This window comes from Gobio gobio (assembly GCF_949357685.1).
Source record: "Gobio gobio genome assembly, chromosome: 16".
NCBI classification, from domain to species: domain Eukaryota; kingdom Metazoa; phylum Chordata; class Actinopteri; order Cypriniformes; family Gobionidae; genus Gobio; species Gobio gobio.
In genome coordinates this window covers 35,367,181-35,381,778 of record NC_137109.1, presented here as the reverse complement: position 1 = coordinate 35,381,778, position 14,598 = coordinate 35,367,181, and the positions used below count along the sequence as shown (strand labels likewise).

Genomic DNA, 14,598 nt, shown 5'->3' with positions numbered 1-14,598 from the left:
GACCTGGAAGAGCGCAAAGAGCGTGCAGGAGTATGAACGGTGACCAAACTGCAGAGATAAGCAGGGGCCGATCCATGAATGGCTTTATATGTTAAAACCAAGGTTTTGAATTCGATACGCGCTTGTATCGGCAGCCAATGCAAATCAAAGAGTACCGGAGAAATATGTTGACGAGTATTTGTGTGTGTCAATAACCGGGCGGCTGAATTTTGTATATATTGTAATTTTTTGATGGACTGATTAGGAAGACCTGAGTAGAGCGCATTGCAGTAATCAAGCCTTGATGTAATGAAGGCGTGAATAAGCCTTTCTGCATCTGGTCGCGATAGAAATGGTCGTAATCTAGCGATATTTCTAAGATGGTAAAATGCAGTTTTTAAAAAAGACATTTTTAATATGAGCGTCGAACATAAGTTCAGTGTCAAAAATAACTCCAAGATTGCGCACTTGAAAAGACGGGGTAACAAAGTCATTGACAGTAATCAGTTCTGGAATATTTAGTTTAAGGAGAGATTTTGATGTACCGACGAAGAGAAGTTCTGTCTTAGCCTGGTTTTTAGGCTCTGTCTTTAGGCTCTGGCTAAAAAATCCTCCAATGACGCAAAATGACGATATTTGCGTCATTGGAGGATTTTTCCCAGATATAAAATGCATAATTCTCTCGTCTCAGGGGGATATGAAGGTGGAAAGTACCATAATTCGAATATACTACCGGGTTTCTACTGATACAAAGATTAATGCTAAATCACTGAAGTAACCCTTTAACTATGCTGGTTGGTTGCAGAGAAAAGAACGGTCTCATTTGACAACATTTGATTGGACAAAAATCTGTAAAGTGCAACAGGAGTCATCATTAGTGTTCAGATTTCCCTAGAGGAGAAACAGTAGAAGGAGAAACAGGAGAAGAAGAAAGAGGAGAAAAAGAAAGAAAAAGAAAAAGAAAAAGAAAAAGAAAAAGAAAAAGAAAAAGAAAAAGAAAAAGAAAAAGAAAAAGGAGAAAGAGAAAGAGGAAGAGGAAGAGGAAGAGGAGAATTTCCTGAGCACCTGAAGGATCATGTAACACTGAAGACCAAAGTAATGGCTGGTGAAAATTCAGCTTTGCTATAGCAGGAAAACATTATTTTATTTTAAATTGTAATATTTCACAATATTACTGTTTTTACTGTATTTTTTATTAAAATAAATGTTTTCAACATTTGAGAGTACACTAGCAAATTAATGGCCTTAAAGGGATAGTTCACCCAAAAATGAAAATTAGCCCATAATTTACTCACCCTCAAGACATCCTAGGTGTATATGACATTCTTCTTTCAGACGAACACAATCAGAGTTATATTAAAAATGTCCTGGCTCTTCCAAGCTTTATAATGGCAGTGAATGTTGCTTTGTTTTTGAAGTCCATAAAAGTGCATCTATCCATAATATAACTGCTCCACACGGCTCTGGGGGGTTAATAAAGGCCTTCTGAAGCAAAGCGATGCGTTTGTGTAAGGAAAATATCCATATTTAAAACTTTATAAAGTAAAATGTCTAACTTCCGGCAGACCGTCTTCTTTATTCAACTTACGGAAAAAGTGTAACGCCTCGCGCAGTTCAAAATGCTAACGCTACGTCTGACGAGCTTAACTGGTGTGCAATGTCGAGCAACATTAACTGCCATTATAAAGCTTTGAAGAGCCAGGAAATGTTTTAATATAACTCTAAATGTGTTTGTCTGAAAGAAGAATGTCATATACACCTAGGATGGCTTGATGGTGAGTAAATCATGGGCTAATTTTCATTTTTGGGTGAACTAACCCTTTAAAGCTAATAAACAGACTAAAAACCACAAAACTCTTTTTGATTTCATAGGGGTCTTTTTAAGTTAATACAAAGCTGTTTGGTTACTTATTAGAAAGTTTTAAAAAATGATATACAGTTCAAGGCTACACATTTGACTCACCTGCTCTCTTGTTACTTCACCTTTCCAAGCTGTGCTTTTAAAAGCACAGAGCTGATATTACCTATGTCATCACATTCATGTTCACTTTATATTCATAATGAATACAGAGACAATGTAACAGACAGCATTCTGGACTACATTACACAGCAAGACGTGACTATGACATGTTTTAGGTTTCTATCTAATTAGAAAGAGATGCGAGCGGCTTCTGCCAGTCTTGGGTTACTGGCTCAGAGAGAGTGAAATCAAACCATGCACCAGTCACTGTTAGTCTGTCATTGAAAACATGGAGGGAACATGCATATATGGATGAAAACAAATGAAATAAAACAAAAAAAATCAAACACACTGTTGTTAAATGCAAGTGTTCAAGGAGAGACCAAAGTCAAACCGAAGACAAGGTCTGGCAACTTATCATGAATGATTGCATAAAGTTGCCATGTGTCTGCTTGAACTCCAGCTTGCTGACCTGGAGTGAACTTTAGACTGATTGCTTATGACAGACCTGATGACAGGGTGATAAAAAAAAACAGTTTTTCTTTGCTTTTTTTGTCTTTGATCTCTCTCCATTGATCACTTCACTTTAACAACGAGGAGTTGTGGCGAAGATGAGAAAAAGAACAAAAACATAAGAGAAAAAGAAAGGCACACAAAATAAAAGAAACAGACACCTTACCATGTCATCAGCCAATGTTTTTATGTGTATGTTCTGTTGAAGGGAAGGGACAACAAGTGAGGGCAAATGAAAACACTGCTGTGTCTTTGTGCAAGGGAGAACCCAAAACCACATGCAATAAATGACAGATTTATGGAAAAAAAAAAAAAAGCTTATGAGTACATATGCAAACAACCAACTGCAGGCAGGGAAGTCAAACCCGCTGTTGGTACAAGTCTGCATGAGTAACTTAAATAATTTAAACAGACATGAACTAAAGTCTGTTCATTTACATCATAAACAAGTCTGTGTTTATATGACAGCAGGACTAAACGAGATGAATTATTTTAAATACATCACTTCATATCAAACCGGGCTTCCAAAAGTAAAAGAGCAGAAATAAAGCTTTAATGAGCAAGACCAACTATAAACAGACATATTCTGCCCTATGTCACAGCAGAGACAATACAGGAAAAGGAGACGGACCGCTCAAAGAAAAATTATTAGAGGAAATAGCAAAAGCTTGCCAAGGATCTTTGATCCTAGTCCCTCTCCTTTCAGCTCCATGTCTTCTTTCCTCAGGATGAACAATCTGACTGATTCAATGACTGACTACATTTAGGTCAATGACAAATAAAGCTTCAAAAAAGGTTTTATTTTTAATCTTTTCAGAATTGAATGCATTTTTTGTGTCAGGAACAATCTGTTTAAACAAGTTTCAATTGTTAAATAACATTTAAAAATTTGTCAGGTGGTACAATTAAATATTTGCACATAATATTACGAATTTTAATTTATAAGTGAAATCTTATAAGTGAAAATAATTGAAAGTGTACAACATTCTTAACTTAAAACTAACATTTGAGAACAAAAAAAATAAATAATAATAGACAATCTTAGTTTAAATGTATTACTTATTTAGCTTAAATAATGTGTTTTGTTTTTTCATACAGGTGCATTAATTGCAGTTGCACCATTGACTTCCTAGTTGCACCACCTGACTTCTGCAACTAATTTTAAACTAAACAGGCTTCTACTTGGCTTCTTAGCTTTTGCTTAAGTTGTATTTTTAAATACAACTTAATAAAAAGTTTACAATAAAAAAAATCATCCCAGTACATAAATGTCATATTTGGGGCCCCACTTTATATTAGTTGGCCTTAACTACTATGTACTTACATCAAAAAATAAGTACAATGTACTTACGGTGTTCAAATTGTATTGCAAAACCCCATTGCTGATATTGAGGTGGGATACTGGTAGGGTTAGGGACAGGTGTGGTGGTATGGGTAAGTTTAAGGGTAGGGTTAGGTGTAAGGGAAGTATCAACTGTGTAATTACAAATGTAACAACAGAAATTAATTACAGATGTAATTACATGCAGGTATTTTTTGAATGTAAGTACAATGTAAAAACATGTATGTGTACACAATAAGTGCATTGTATCAAATGATGAATTAAAATGTTAGTACATAGTAGTTAAGGCCACCTAATATAAAGTGCATCCATATTTGGCTTTCCTGACATAGTATGCCATTATGTTACTATATTTATTTTATTTTATTTATTTATTAAAAATATGTATTTTGTTTTAAAAAGCTTTTCATTTGAGCTATGAGATGGATTACTAAAATGCATAGTGTACCCTGCTCAAGACTGGCTTTCCAACCTGGCTTTTCCAAGACCTTTTACCAACCAACTAAACCAGAATATTAATGCTGTTCACTATCAAAACAATTCTAAGCAGCATTTTGCTAATTCTTTTATAATTACTATGCATGCAGCTTTAATGTTATCTGAAAGACTACATGAAATATTGCTACTAAAATTCCTTTTTCACACCGCAGAACCATTAAAACAAGCTAGAGAAGTCACGAAGGTAACTAAAATCAGAGAAAACTTCAAAGAGATGGGTGACCAGTCACACCACGTAAAAAAGCTGAACAAAGAAATTCATACAGGTTTGGAACAACTTGAGGGTGAACTATTCCTTGAAAAAATGTTCATGGAATAGTTAAAGGGATAGTTTAGCCAAATAAAAAATAATTTACTCACACTTATGTCATTCTGAACCTGTATTGAAACTTTATCTGCTTCTTTCTTTGTATGGGGAAAACTGACAATGATGTACTAAAAACAGAAAAGTTGTTTCCGACAACGTTGTCAAAACGATCCCTGATCACACAGATAGCAGTTGGCAGTAGTAGACCAGAAGTTGACAGTCACTTTGTAAAGAAACACTACGCACCTAAACACGTAATACACATTTGCATGGTGTCACCGTTTTCCAAAATTTGTGTCTTTGTTATTTATACAGAGATGGTAACAGTTTTGTTTTCAAAAACTTGTACTTTGAAACCCGCACTTTAGTTTAGGCCCTTAAAAAGTCCCACGGCATGGATTTTTTTAGTTTTTTTTATGATGTTTCCTGAGGAGTTATATTGTTAGTATGGTTTTTACATAAAAAAATGTCATAATTTTGAAATAAAAGGCATTTTTTCTATACTGATATTAGCCCTCTGGCTTGAATGCTCTGTTTGAAGGGGCGTGTCTGCTGTGAGACTTCAGTGAAAACGCCCACTGTTGTGATTGGCTGACATCTTTGCATTTGAAATGAGTATTAGATTATGTGGAAGAGGGGCGTGGTTTAGCGAGACACCGTCAGACTCTGCAAGCACTGCCAGTCCAGAGACAGACAGACTGGGCACTCGTGGAGTCCTAGCCACGCGACCTTGTCTTCTTCCTCCTTATTCTACGAACTTTGTAACATGTGGAACCCCTCTAAACCCACTAAACTACGTTTTTTTACCATCACAGCTGTCGAGATGAACGAATCATCAAAGTGTTGTTGATTATAGCATTATTTTTAGATCTTTTTCCATCACATGAACGGCTGCAGTTATGAGCAGTCTTGTTGATCGTGTGAATGCAGTGATCTCGACATTGCAACGTTATTTCTCACACAAAATGCTTTCACCACAACTAACAGCAAACACGACGTCGACATGAATACATTAAGAGCCTCGTTGTGCAGAGTAACAGCGTCCTTCATTATTATGGCAGTTTGGACAAGTGTGCAGATACACTCGCGACGTGTGATTGACAGATCCGAACATTATAAAGAGAGTGTTCTTTGATTGCTCTCTGTAGTAGGGCTGTACGATTAATCAAAAAAATAATCGAAACTGAAATTCAGAACCTACCGACGTATTTTTCCCATGTCGGTTATTTCGGTTTAGTCACATTACTCCGCCCCGTCAGTCACATCAAGTGCTTTTTTCAGGCATACAGAGAGATGCAGGAGCAGTTATCTTTGTTTATAGATGCCCAGAATCACTATAGTAACTGAATTTTTACACAGTTTATACAGGTAAGTTAATTGCGGTTCTTAAAGCCTACGCGCTGCCACACACACACACGGCGCGTGCAAGCCCCGAAGCCAGATCGCTTTCACTTTCATCTTCATGAAGTTTGTCAAGTAAATGGGTTTAAAAGCTTGCCAGTTTGAACATTTAAAGCGATTGTGTACTATTCAAAAACAACAATACGGAAAACTTCTCCGTTCAGTGCTCTGCTTTTTTCTGTGACACAGAGAGCCGAGCCGTGTCACGTGCGCCCTGAAGGTAGACCTCTTTCACCTGCCTCCTCACAAAGCTTTGTCATTCGTATGTGTTTTAAGGCCAGCCAGTTTGAACATTAACGCGATTTTAGACATCAGATGTGTATTATGTTAGTCTGGATGCCAGCCGAACTTAGCCCCGCCCACAACATTTTATTTCGGGCAGTTCGGTCTGGACTTGATCCGTAGAGAAGTAATTATGCCCGAACAGAAACTGTTCGGACCAACGAAATTGTCAGGTAGGGCTTTAGACGATGATGGACAGATGATTAACAGTAACGTAATCATCCATGTCATCAAAGGCGCTTGGGTTGAATTTGTTCTAATCCTAAACGGAGAACTTGTTCGTGTATGCATTCACCTTTACTATTTCTCTCAGAAATGATGATTGTGTTGGTAAGTACTCTGTGTATCCTTTAATTCTTTTTTTAAAACACTGGCAAAGATCGTTTACACTCATCTTTTTCTTCTAACGTAACTTATTCCAGCGTGCGTGCAGACAGGGTTGCCAAGTTTTTACAACAAAAACCGCCCAATTGCTAACGTTATTCAAAACTAGCCAAAAACAAGCCCAATAGCTTTCCGGGGGGGGGGGGGGGGGTTTAGTTTAAAATATGTGTTATTTTGGCAGGGCTGCCTGCTAAAATTTGCACTCCTGGGTCTGTACATCACATAATTGGGGTCGCTTCAACCTGCGGACTTGGCAACACAGTGCAGTTGAGTTCTGTTGACATTTGACAACTAACGTTATGCGTCGCTCCGTTGCTCTGATTGGTTGTAGGTCTATCCAATTGAGGTCTTTCCTGATTCGGTTGAAACACGCCCCATAATCGCAGCCCAACGGAGCAGTATCAGACTCATATTCTGACTACAATTAAAGGGTTAGTTCACCCAAAAATGAAAATTTTTGAATCAGCAGTTTGGATTGCCAAATTTCAGCAGTTTGGCGGTTTGACACGCGATCCGAATCATGATTCGACTCACTGATTCATAACGCTTCGAAGCTTCATGATTCCGTGTTTTGAAATCGTCATCACTATATAAGTCATTATTTAGGGTGTTTTTGCGCACAAAAACTATTCTCGCTGATTCATAAAGTTATTGTAGAACCACTGTAGTGAGATGCACTTTGTAACGACGTCTTTAGTACCTTTTAAGGATCTTGAGAGTGAACCGTGCATTGTGGCAATGGAGGCCTTTCAGAGCCATCAGATTTCAACTAAAATATCTTAATTTGTGTTCCGAAGATCAACGGAGGTCTTACTGGTGTCGAACGACATGAGGGTAAGTAATTAATGACAGAATTTTTGGGTGAACTAACCCTTTAGGTATGACGACGTCAGGCTAGTATTATGTTGAACTAATGCCTGATATATCATCGGCGAAGGCGGACATCGGCGCATGCGCGGGTTGTGAGCGCGTTGTTTGTGTTTGAGCTCCGTCAAATTGATTCATAAATCCTTGATTTTCTTCTTAATACTCGCTTACAAACGAATACTTTCTATTATTTACAGCGTGTGAACATATCTCCGATACGATTCTCTATAAAAAACAATCGGATTGCTTTGATATCGCTACTTATATCCGAACTTCCGCTACTAGCCGTAGCCCGCTAGCCTTGCACGCGTGGTAACTTGTTTACACCGGTAGCCCGCTAGCCTTGCACGCGTGGTAACTTGTTTAACGTTACACCCGGTAAACACTGATAGCTACAATTCGCCATCGTAGCACTTCTGCTACAATGGCGAATAACTCGGATGTGTGTCTAATGTTACCTTTGAGTGCAGGTGAGGACACGTTCGAGCTGCATTCGGTGCAGTTGGAGTTGGAGTCGTTGGCGAGTCAGATTCGCGGCCTTCTAGACAGACAAGCTGTGCTGAGAGAGCGGCGAACGGCGCTTGAAACATCACGCGCCGATGCGCACAAGTCAGTGGATACTAACATTTTGACTCCGACCTCGTCTACTCCGCGTGTTTCTCTGCACAGGACCCAAGCACCCAGGACGCGATCATCATCCCTGGTTTCGTTCACTCCGGCACCGACACAGCGCCATGGACCCTGGGTGTTTCCACAGTGGAAGACGCGAGCCAGGACCAGAGCGAGGACCTCTCCGCCCCTCCCGGTCTTCGAGATCTCCACCCGGAACCGCTTCTCCCCTCTTCGCGAGACGGAACGCGACGCTGTGGTCATCGGTACTTCCATCGTCCGGCATGTCCACGCTACCTCAGGTAAAGGCAAGGTTATCACTCACTGCTTTCCTGGTGCTCGAGTTCTCGATGTCGCTGCGCAGGTTCCCGAGATCCTGAACGGTGACGAGCGCATCGGAGCTGTCGTGCTGCACGCGGGGACGAACGACACCAGGCTGCGACAGACGGAGGTTCTGAAGAAGGACTACAGGAGCCTGATCGAGACGGTGCGCAGAACATCGCCTGAAGCAGCGATCATCGTGTCCGGACCGCTTCCCACGTACCGACTAGGACATGAAAAGTTCAGTAGATTATTTGCTCTAAATGAATGGTTAATGTCATGGTGTAATGAACAGAAGCTGCTCTTTGTAAATAATTGGAATCTGTTTTGGGAGCGACCTAGGCTCTTCCGTCCTGATGGCCTTCACCCCAGCAGAATCGGAGCGGCTCTTCTGTCGGACAACATCTCCAGAGCACTGCACACCATCATATGACTAGTAAGTCAAAGTCCAAATAACAGTATTTGCTGTCCTAACTTAATTGACATAAGTACCAATGTAGAACATTATATAGAAACTGTGTCTGAACATAACTGTGTAGAACATTATATAGAAACTGTGTCTATTCCTCGTTTAGTGAGGTCAAACATTACATCTACTGTAAGATCTAGGAAAAATCTAATTGTGATTAAACCAGAAAATCTCAATATTAGTGAACAAAACCAATTTTGTACTAACTTAATTGACATAAGTACCAATGTAGAACATTATATAGAAACTGTGTCTATTCCTCGTTTAGTGAGGTCAAACATTAAATCTACTGTAGGATCTAGGAAAAATCTAATTGTGATTAAACCAGAAAATCTCAATATTAGTGAACAAAAACAATTTCTAAAACTAGGTCTTCTAAACATTAGATCGCTCACACCTAAGGCGGTTATTGTAAATGAAATGGTCACAGATAATAGTTTCGATGTACTTTGCCTTACTGAAACCTGGCTTAAGCCAAATGATTATTTCGGTCTAAATGAGTCTACTCCGCCAGGATACTGTTATAAGCATGAGCCCCGTCTGATTGGTCGTGGCGGCGGTGTTGCAACAATCTATAGAGATATTCTTAATGTTACCCAGAAAACAGGTCACAGGTTTAATTCATTTGAAGTACTAGTGCTAAATGTCACGCTATTAGATGTAAGAAAGAAATCTGTATTATCTCTAGCCTTAGCTACTGTATATAGACCTCCAGGGCCCTATGCTGCTTTCCTAAAAGAGTTTGCAGACTTTCTCTCAGATCTATTGGTCAACGTCGATAAAGCATTAATTGTTGGAGATTTTAACATACACGTAGATAACACAAATGACGCGTTAGGGGCTGCGTTTACAGATCTATTAAATTCCTTTGGGGTCAAGCAAAACGTCACTGGTCCCACTCATCGTCTTAATCACACACTAGATTTAATTATATCACATGGAACCAACCCAACCGATATAGATATTATACCACAAAGTGATGATGTCACTGACCATTACATGGTAACTTGCATACTGCGTACTGCTGAAATCTGTCATGTTGCGCCACGTTATCGACCAGGCAGAACAATCCTTCCAACCACTATAGATAGATTCTCAAATAGCTTACCTGATCTGGCTCAGCTGCTAAGTGAACCCAAACAAACAGATGAACTAGAGGAAATGACTAGCAGTATGAGCACCATTTTCTCTAGTACATTAGAAATTGTAGCACCAATTAGATTAAAAAAGGTTAGAGAGAAAACTAAAGCACCATGGTACAACAGTGCTACACATGTTATCAAGAGAGAAACTCGTAACTTAGAGCGTAAATGGAAACATACTAATTTAGAGGTCTTTAGAATCGCATGGAAAGAAAGTATGTCACGTTATAAAAAGGCCCTAAAAGCAGCCAGGGCTGAGCATCTCCGCAAACTAATAGAAAATAACCAAAATAACCCAAGGTTTTTATTTAACACTGTGGCTAGACTAACAAATAAACAAGCATCGCCTGAACAAAATATTCCGTTACAGTTTAGTAGTAATGATTTTATGAACTTCTTCGCTGACAAAATAGAAAGCATCAGAAACAAAATTGTAAATGTACAATCATTAATGATGTCTTATGATTCAACCTCAATTATCGCCCCTCAAGAACTACTACACCGCTTTACAACTATAGGACAGGAAGAGCTAAATAAACTTATCATTGCATCTAAACCAACAACATGTTTATTAGATCCAATACCCACTAAACTACTGAAAGAGTTGTTACCTGTAGTGGAAGAGCCTCTTCTCAATATTATTAACTCGTCTTTATCTTTAGGTCATGTTCCAAGAATATTCAAGTTGGCAGTCATAAAGCCTCTCATTAAGAAGCCACAATTAGATCATAATAACCTAGCAAATTACAGACCAATATCAAATCTTCCATTCATGTCTAAAATACTAGAAAAAGTTGTGTCCGCTCAATTGTGCTCTTTCTTGCAAGAAAATGATATCTATGAAAAATTTCAATCAGGATTCAGGCAGCATCATAGCACAGAAACTGCACTCGTTAAAATCACAAATGATTTACTTCTAGCTTCTGACCAAGGCTGTATCTCAATACTAGTTCTACTTGATCTTAGTGCTGCGTTCGATACTATAGATCATAAAATACTATTAGATCGACTTCAAAATTACACTGGTGTTCAGGGACAGGCATTAAACTGGTTTAGATCGTATTTATCAGACCGCTACCATTTTGTCTGTCTAAATGGGGAAAAATCAAAGATAACATCAGTAGACTATGGGGTGCCGCAAGGATCCGTGCTAGGCCCTCTGCTATTCTCTATATATATGCTGCCACTTGGTAATATTATAAGAAAACATGGAATTAATTTCCACTGTTATGCTGATGACACTCAATTATATATTTCATCACGACCAGATGAAAACGCTAAATTATCTAAACTGACAGCGTGTGTTGATGATATTAAACACTGGATGACGTGTAATTTTCTGCTATTAAATTCAGATAAAACGGAGGTGTTACTTATTGGTCCAAAAAATTGCCCACAAAACCTCTCACAATACAACTTTAACTTGGAAGGATGTCCTGTCGCTTTATCCACTACAGTAAGAGACCTGGGTGTTATATTAGACCGCAACTTATCTTTCGAAAGTCATATTTCATATGTTACAAAAACGGCATTTTTCCACCTTAGAAACATTGCCAAGCTACGTAACATGCTATCTATTTCTGATGCAGAAAAGTTAGTTCATGCATTCATGACCTCGAGACTAGATTACTGTAATGCTTTATTAGCTGGTTGTCCTGCATCATCGATAAACAAACTGCAGTTAGTCCAAAACGCAGCTGCTAGAGTGCTTACTAGGTCAAGAAAATATGATCATATAACACCAATTTTATCATCTCTACACTGGTTACCTATTAAGTTCCATATCAATTACAAAGTATTGCTACTGACCTATAAAGCCCTAAATGGGTTAGCTCCAGTGTATTTAACTGATCTTTTATCGCCCTACAATCCATCGCGCTCTTTAAGATCACTAAACTCGAGGCTTCTGGTCATTCCTAGGATATCTAAGTCCACTAAAGGAGGGAGGGCTTTTTCACATTTAGCTCCTAAACTCTGGAATAGTCTTCCGGATATTGTTCGAGGTTCAGACACGCTGTCCCAGTTTAAAACTAGATTAAAGACGCATCTCTTTAGCCAAGCATTCACATTATAATTAAGTTTTATACTACAGTTAAATCGCACCAACAGCATTAATATTCTGAACAGCAGCTATGCTAATTATTTCCCATCTGCTTTTCTGTTGTTATCTCGGGACACTAGTCCCGAGGTAACTAGTTCGTCAGCTCCAGTTTGTATCCAGCCTCTGATGGAGACTTCAGATGCCCCGACACCTGTGATGAGACGACTCGACGCCTGTGAAGAGACGACTCAACGCCAGCGTTGTTATGGCCTAAAATAATACATGATTGATTAACTTATCCTAACATTTTTTCTTTAACATTCTCTTTTCTAACATTTTTCAATGTACATTTATGAAATGCACTTTCTGTGAAGCTGCTTTGAAACAATGTGTATTGTGAATTTGAATTGAATTGAATTGAATTGATATATTGTGACAAACGAACACTCAGACAGAAGCTCGCACATCACGTGAAGATTGCACGCAGAGAGCAGCGCAGAAACGCAGTGTCAACGCTGTCCTGGCTGTGACTAAAGTAAAGTCACTATAGTAGCTTAGAAACTCAACCGTTATAGGCATATATTTTAATACCTTTGAAGTAAGTACAAACCACAGCTTCATACTGAATAGAGACGGTATGAGTAATTCGCACACACCATCACTCTCTCATTAATGCATTCAAATAAATGTAATGTAGTCCTATGTGCGAATTTATCTGTATCTTATATACAACAAGCAGAAATCTGCCCCATAGACAATAACTGCTGAAAGTGAACCGTTTCCTTCAAGTATTTTAAAAACACAAAGAAATGCACTTTTTCATTAGAAAAAAAAAATCCACCTTTAATAGTAGAAAATATTTACCGTAAAAACCTTAACAGGAACTTACTCAAAAACCTTATGAGGGCAAAAAAAAAAGAAAAAAAAGCGAAATAATCGTTCATTAATCGTAATCGAGGTAAAATATTCAATTAATCAAGCTTTTTATTTTTGGTCAAATCGTTACAGCCCTAGTCTGTAGTCTAATAATTTAAATAACAGATTTGTTTCATGCTACTAACAGAAACGATGTGAAGTTGATCGTTTTAGTCACTGGCTTGATTCACTGATGCATTACGCTCAGAGCATCAAGACGGCTAACGGCAGGACTGACAGTATAAAAATTTTTTAGAAAGAAAGTCTGCTTGAACTTGAATAATTAGCTACACATCAGAAATCACTGATCACAGATCAGGCATTAATGAACACTGTTACTCACGGTTTGTGGCGGTGCTGTCGAATCCATATCGCAAAGTCTGTTTGTAAAGCCTGTGCTGACATCGCGACTGATAAACTGAATCTATTCTCTCCAAATTCTCTGGGCGGGCAAAGCAGAAGAAGGGGAGGTAAGTCTCGTATGACGAAATAACAGGGAAGATTTCAGATCGGCTCGTCTGAGCTCTCATTTTCTCAAAGGCAGAGCAGCCAGAACTCGCTTTACACCTATCAAAATTTCTAACCACTTGGGGACCATATACAGGCTAGGGGAACTCATATTAATGTTTAAAAAAAACTCATAAAATGAAAATTTCATGCCATGGGACCTTTAAGACACTTTTCTCAAATATCTTTTTGTGTTCCATAGAAGGGTAATTAAATGATGACAATTTTCATTTTTGTGTGAACTTATCCCTTTATTGCCTCAACTTGATGTTTATTCACTTAGATATACATTTACATGTAATTATTTAGAAAAGAACGAGCTAATGCAGAGTTTAAAAGATAATAGTAGAGAACCACTGTGGCTTTTCTGGTAAAGATGATGGACCAAAGTAGTCTTGCTGGTTGAGCTAATCAATCAACTTGATAGTGACACCAAAACATTGGCATCCCATGCTGGTTATTAGCATCCAAAGCCCAACACAAGCTGATCTATGCAGCAGGGAGTGCCGAAATCTCACCGTGAGTTCGGCTCTTCATGAAGCAACCCATTAGATACATCTTTAAACCTGATCAGACTGACTGTATTGACCTCAAACACAATTAAAAAAACACTTCTCCTCTCCGCCTTCACTCACTTCCTAACAGATGTGCTTTATCTTTTTGGCTACAGCAGGGATAGCGTTTATGAGATGGAGCACGCAGGGGGAGAGATGGGTCTCCATATGCCATGCAGAGCGGGATGAGCGTTAACGAGCAGAGCTCTGCAGAGAAGCTGCCATAAAGCAGAACTTCCCGCAGGTTTCCTATCTCTACTGTTAATCTCTCAGCCCCCCGGTCCTGCGTTTACCCAGCCATTATAGCACTGCCCTAGGGCTGCAGGCTGCACATGGTTTTTGCAACAGTTGGGATGGAATGGGAGGTTTGATGTGAACGGAGGTGTGTCAAGGGAGTGAATCATCTATTACAGTACACTAACCTTTATTAACAAAGAATGCTTAATGCTTTAAAGGGGTCATAAAGAGGTCGGTTTAAAGCCCAAACCAAACTTGCCAGCAAAGACT

The 14,598-nt window shown here is 38.8% G+C and overlaps 2 protein-coding genes across 11 annotated transcripts in view; one reads left to right on the top strand and one right to left on the bottom strand.

Annotated features, from left to right (window-relative positions):
• Nucleotides 1-14,598, bottom strand: part of diaph2 (diaphanous-related formin 2) — a 551,295-nt gene that overhangs the window by 507,362 nt on the left and 29,335 nt on the right. For 9 of the 10 annotated variants that reach the window (XR_013818231.1, XR_013818232.1, XM_079839686.1 and 6 more), the window contains exon 3: nucleotides 2,619-2,651. The exons of the other annotated variant lie outside the window; for it this stretch is intronic. Coding sequence is in view for 7 of the 9 variants with exons in the window: in XM_079839686.1 (XP_079695812.1) it covers nucleotides 2,619-2,651 (33 nt within the window). In the remaining 2 variants the exon portion in view is untranslated. The remainder of the gene's footprint in view (nucleotides 1-2,618; nucleotides 2,652-14,598) is intronic. 10 annotated transcript variants of the gene reach the window in all.
• Nucleotides 4,197-12,363, top strand: LOC307139634 (uncharacterized protein). The gene is made up of 2 exons (XM_079838680.1): nucleotides 4,197-8,899; nucleotides 12,256-12,363. The coding sequence occupies exon 1, from the start codon at nucleotides 7,958-7,960 to the stop codon at nucleotides 8,894-8,896; it is 939 nt and encodes a 312-aa protein (XP_079694806.1). The 5' UTR covers nucleotides 4,197-7,957; the 3' UTR covers nucleotides 8,897-8,899; nucleotides 12,256-12,363.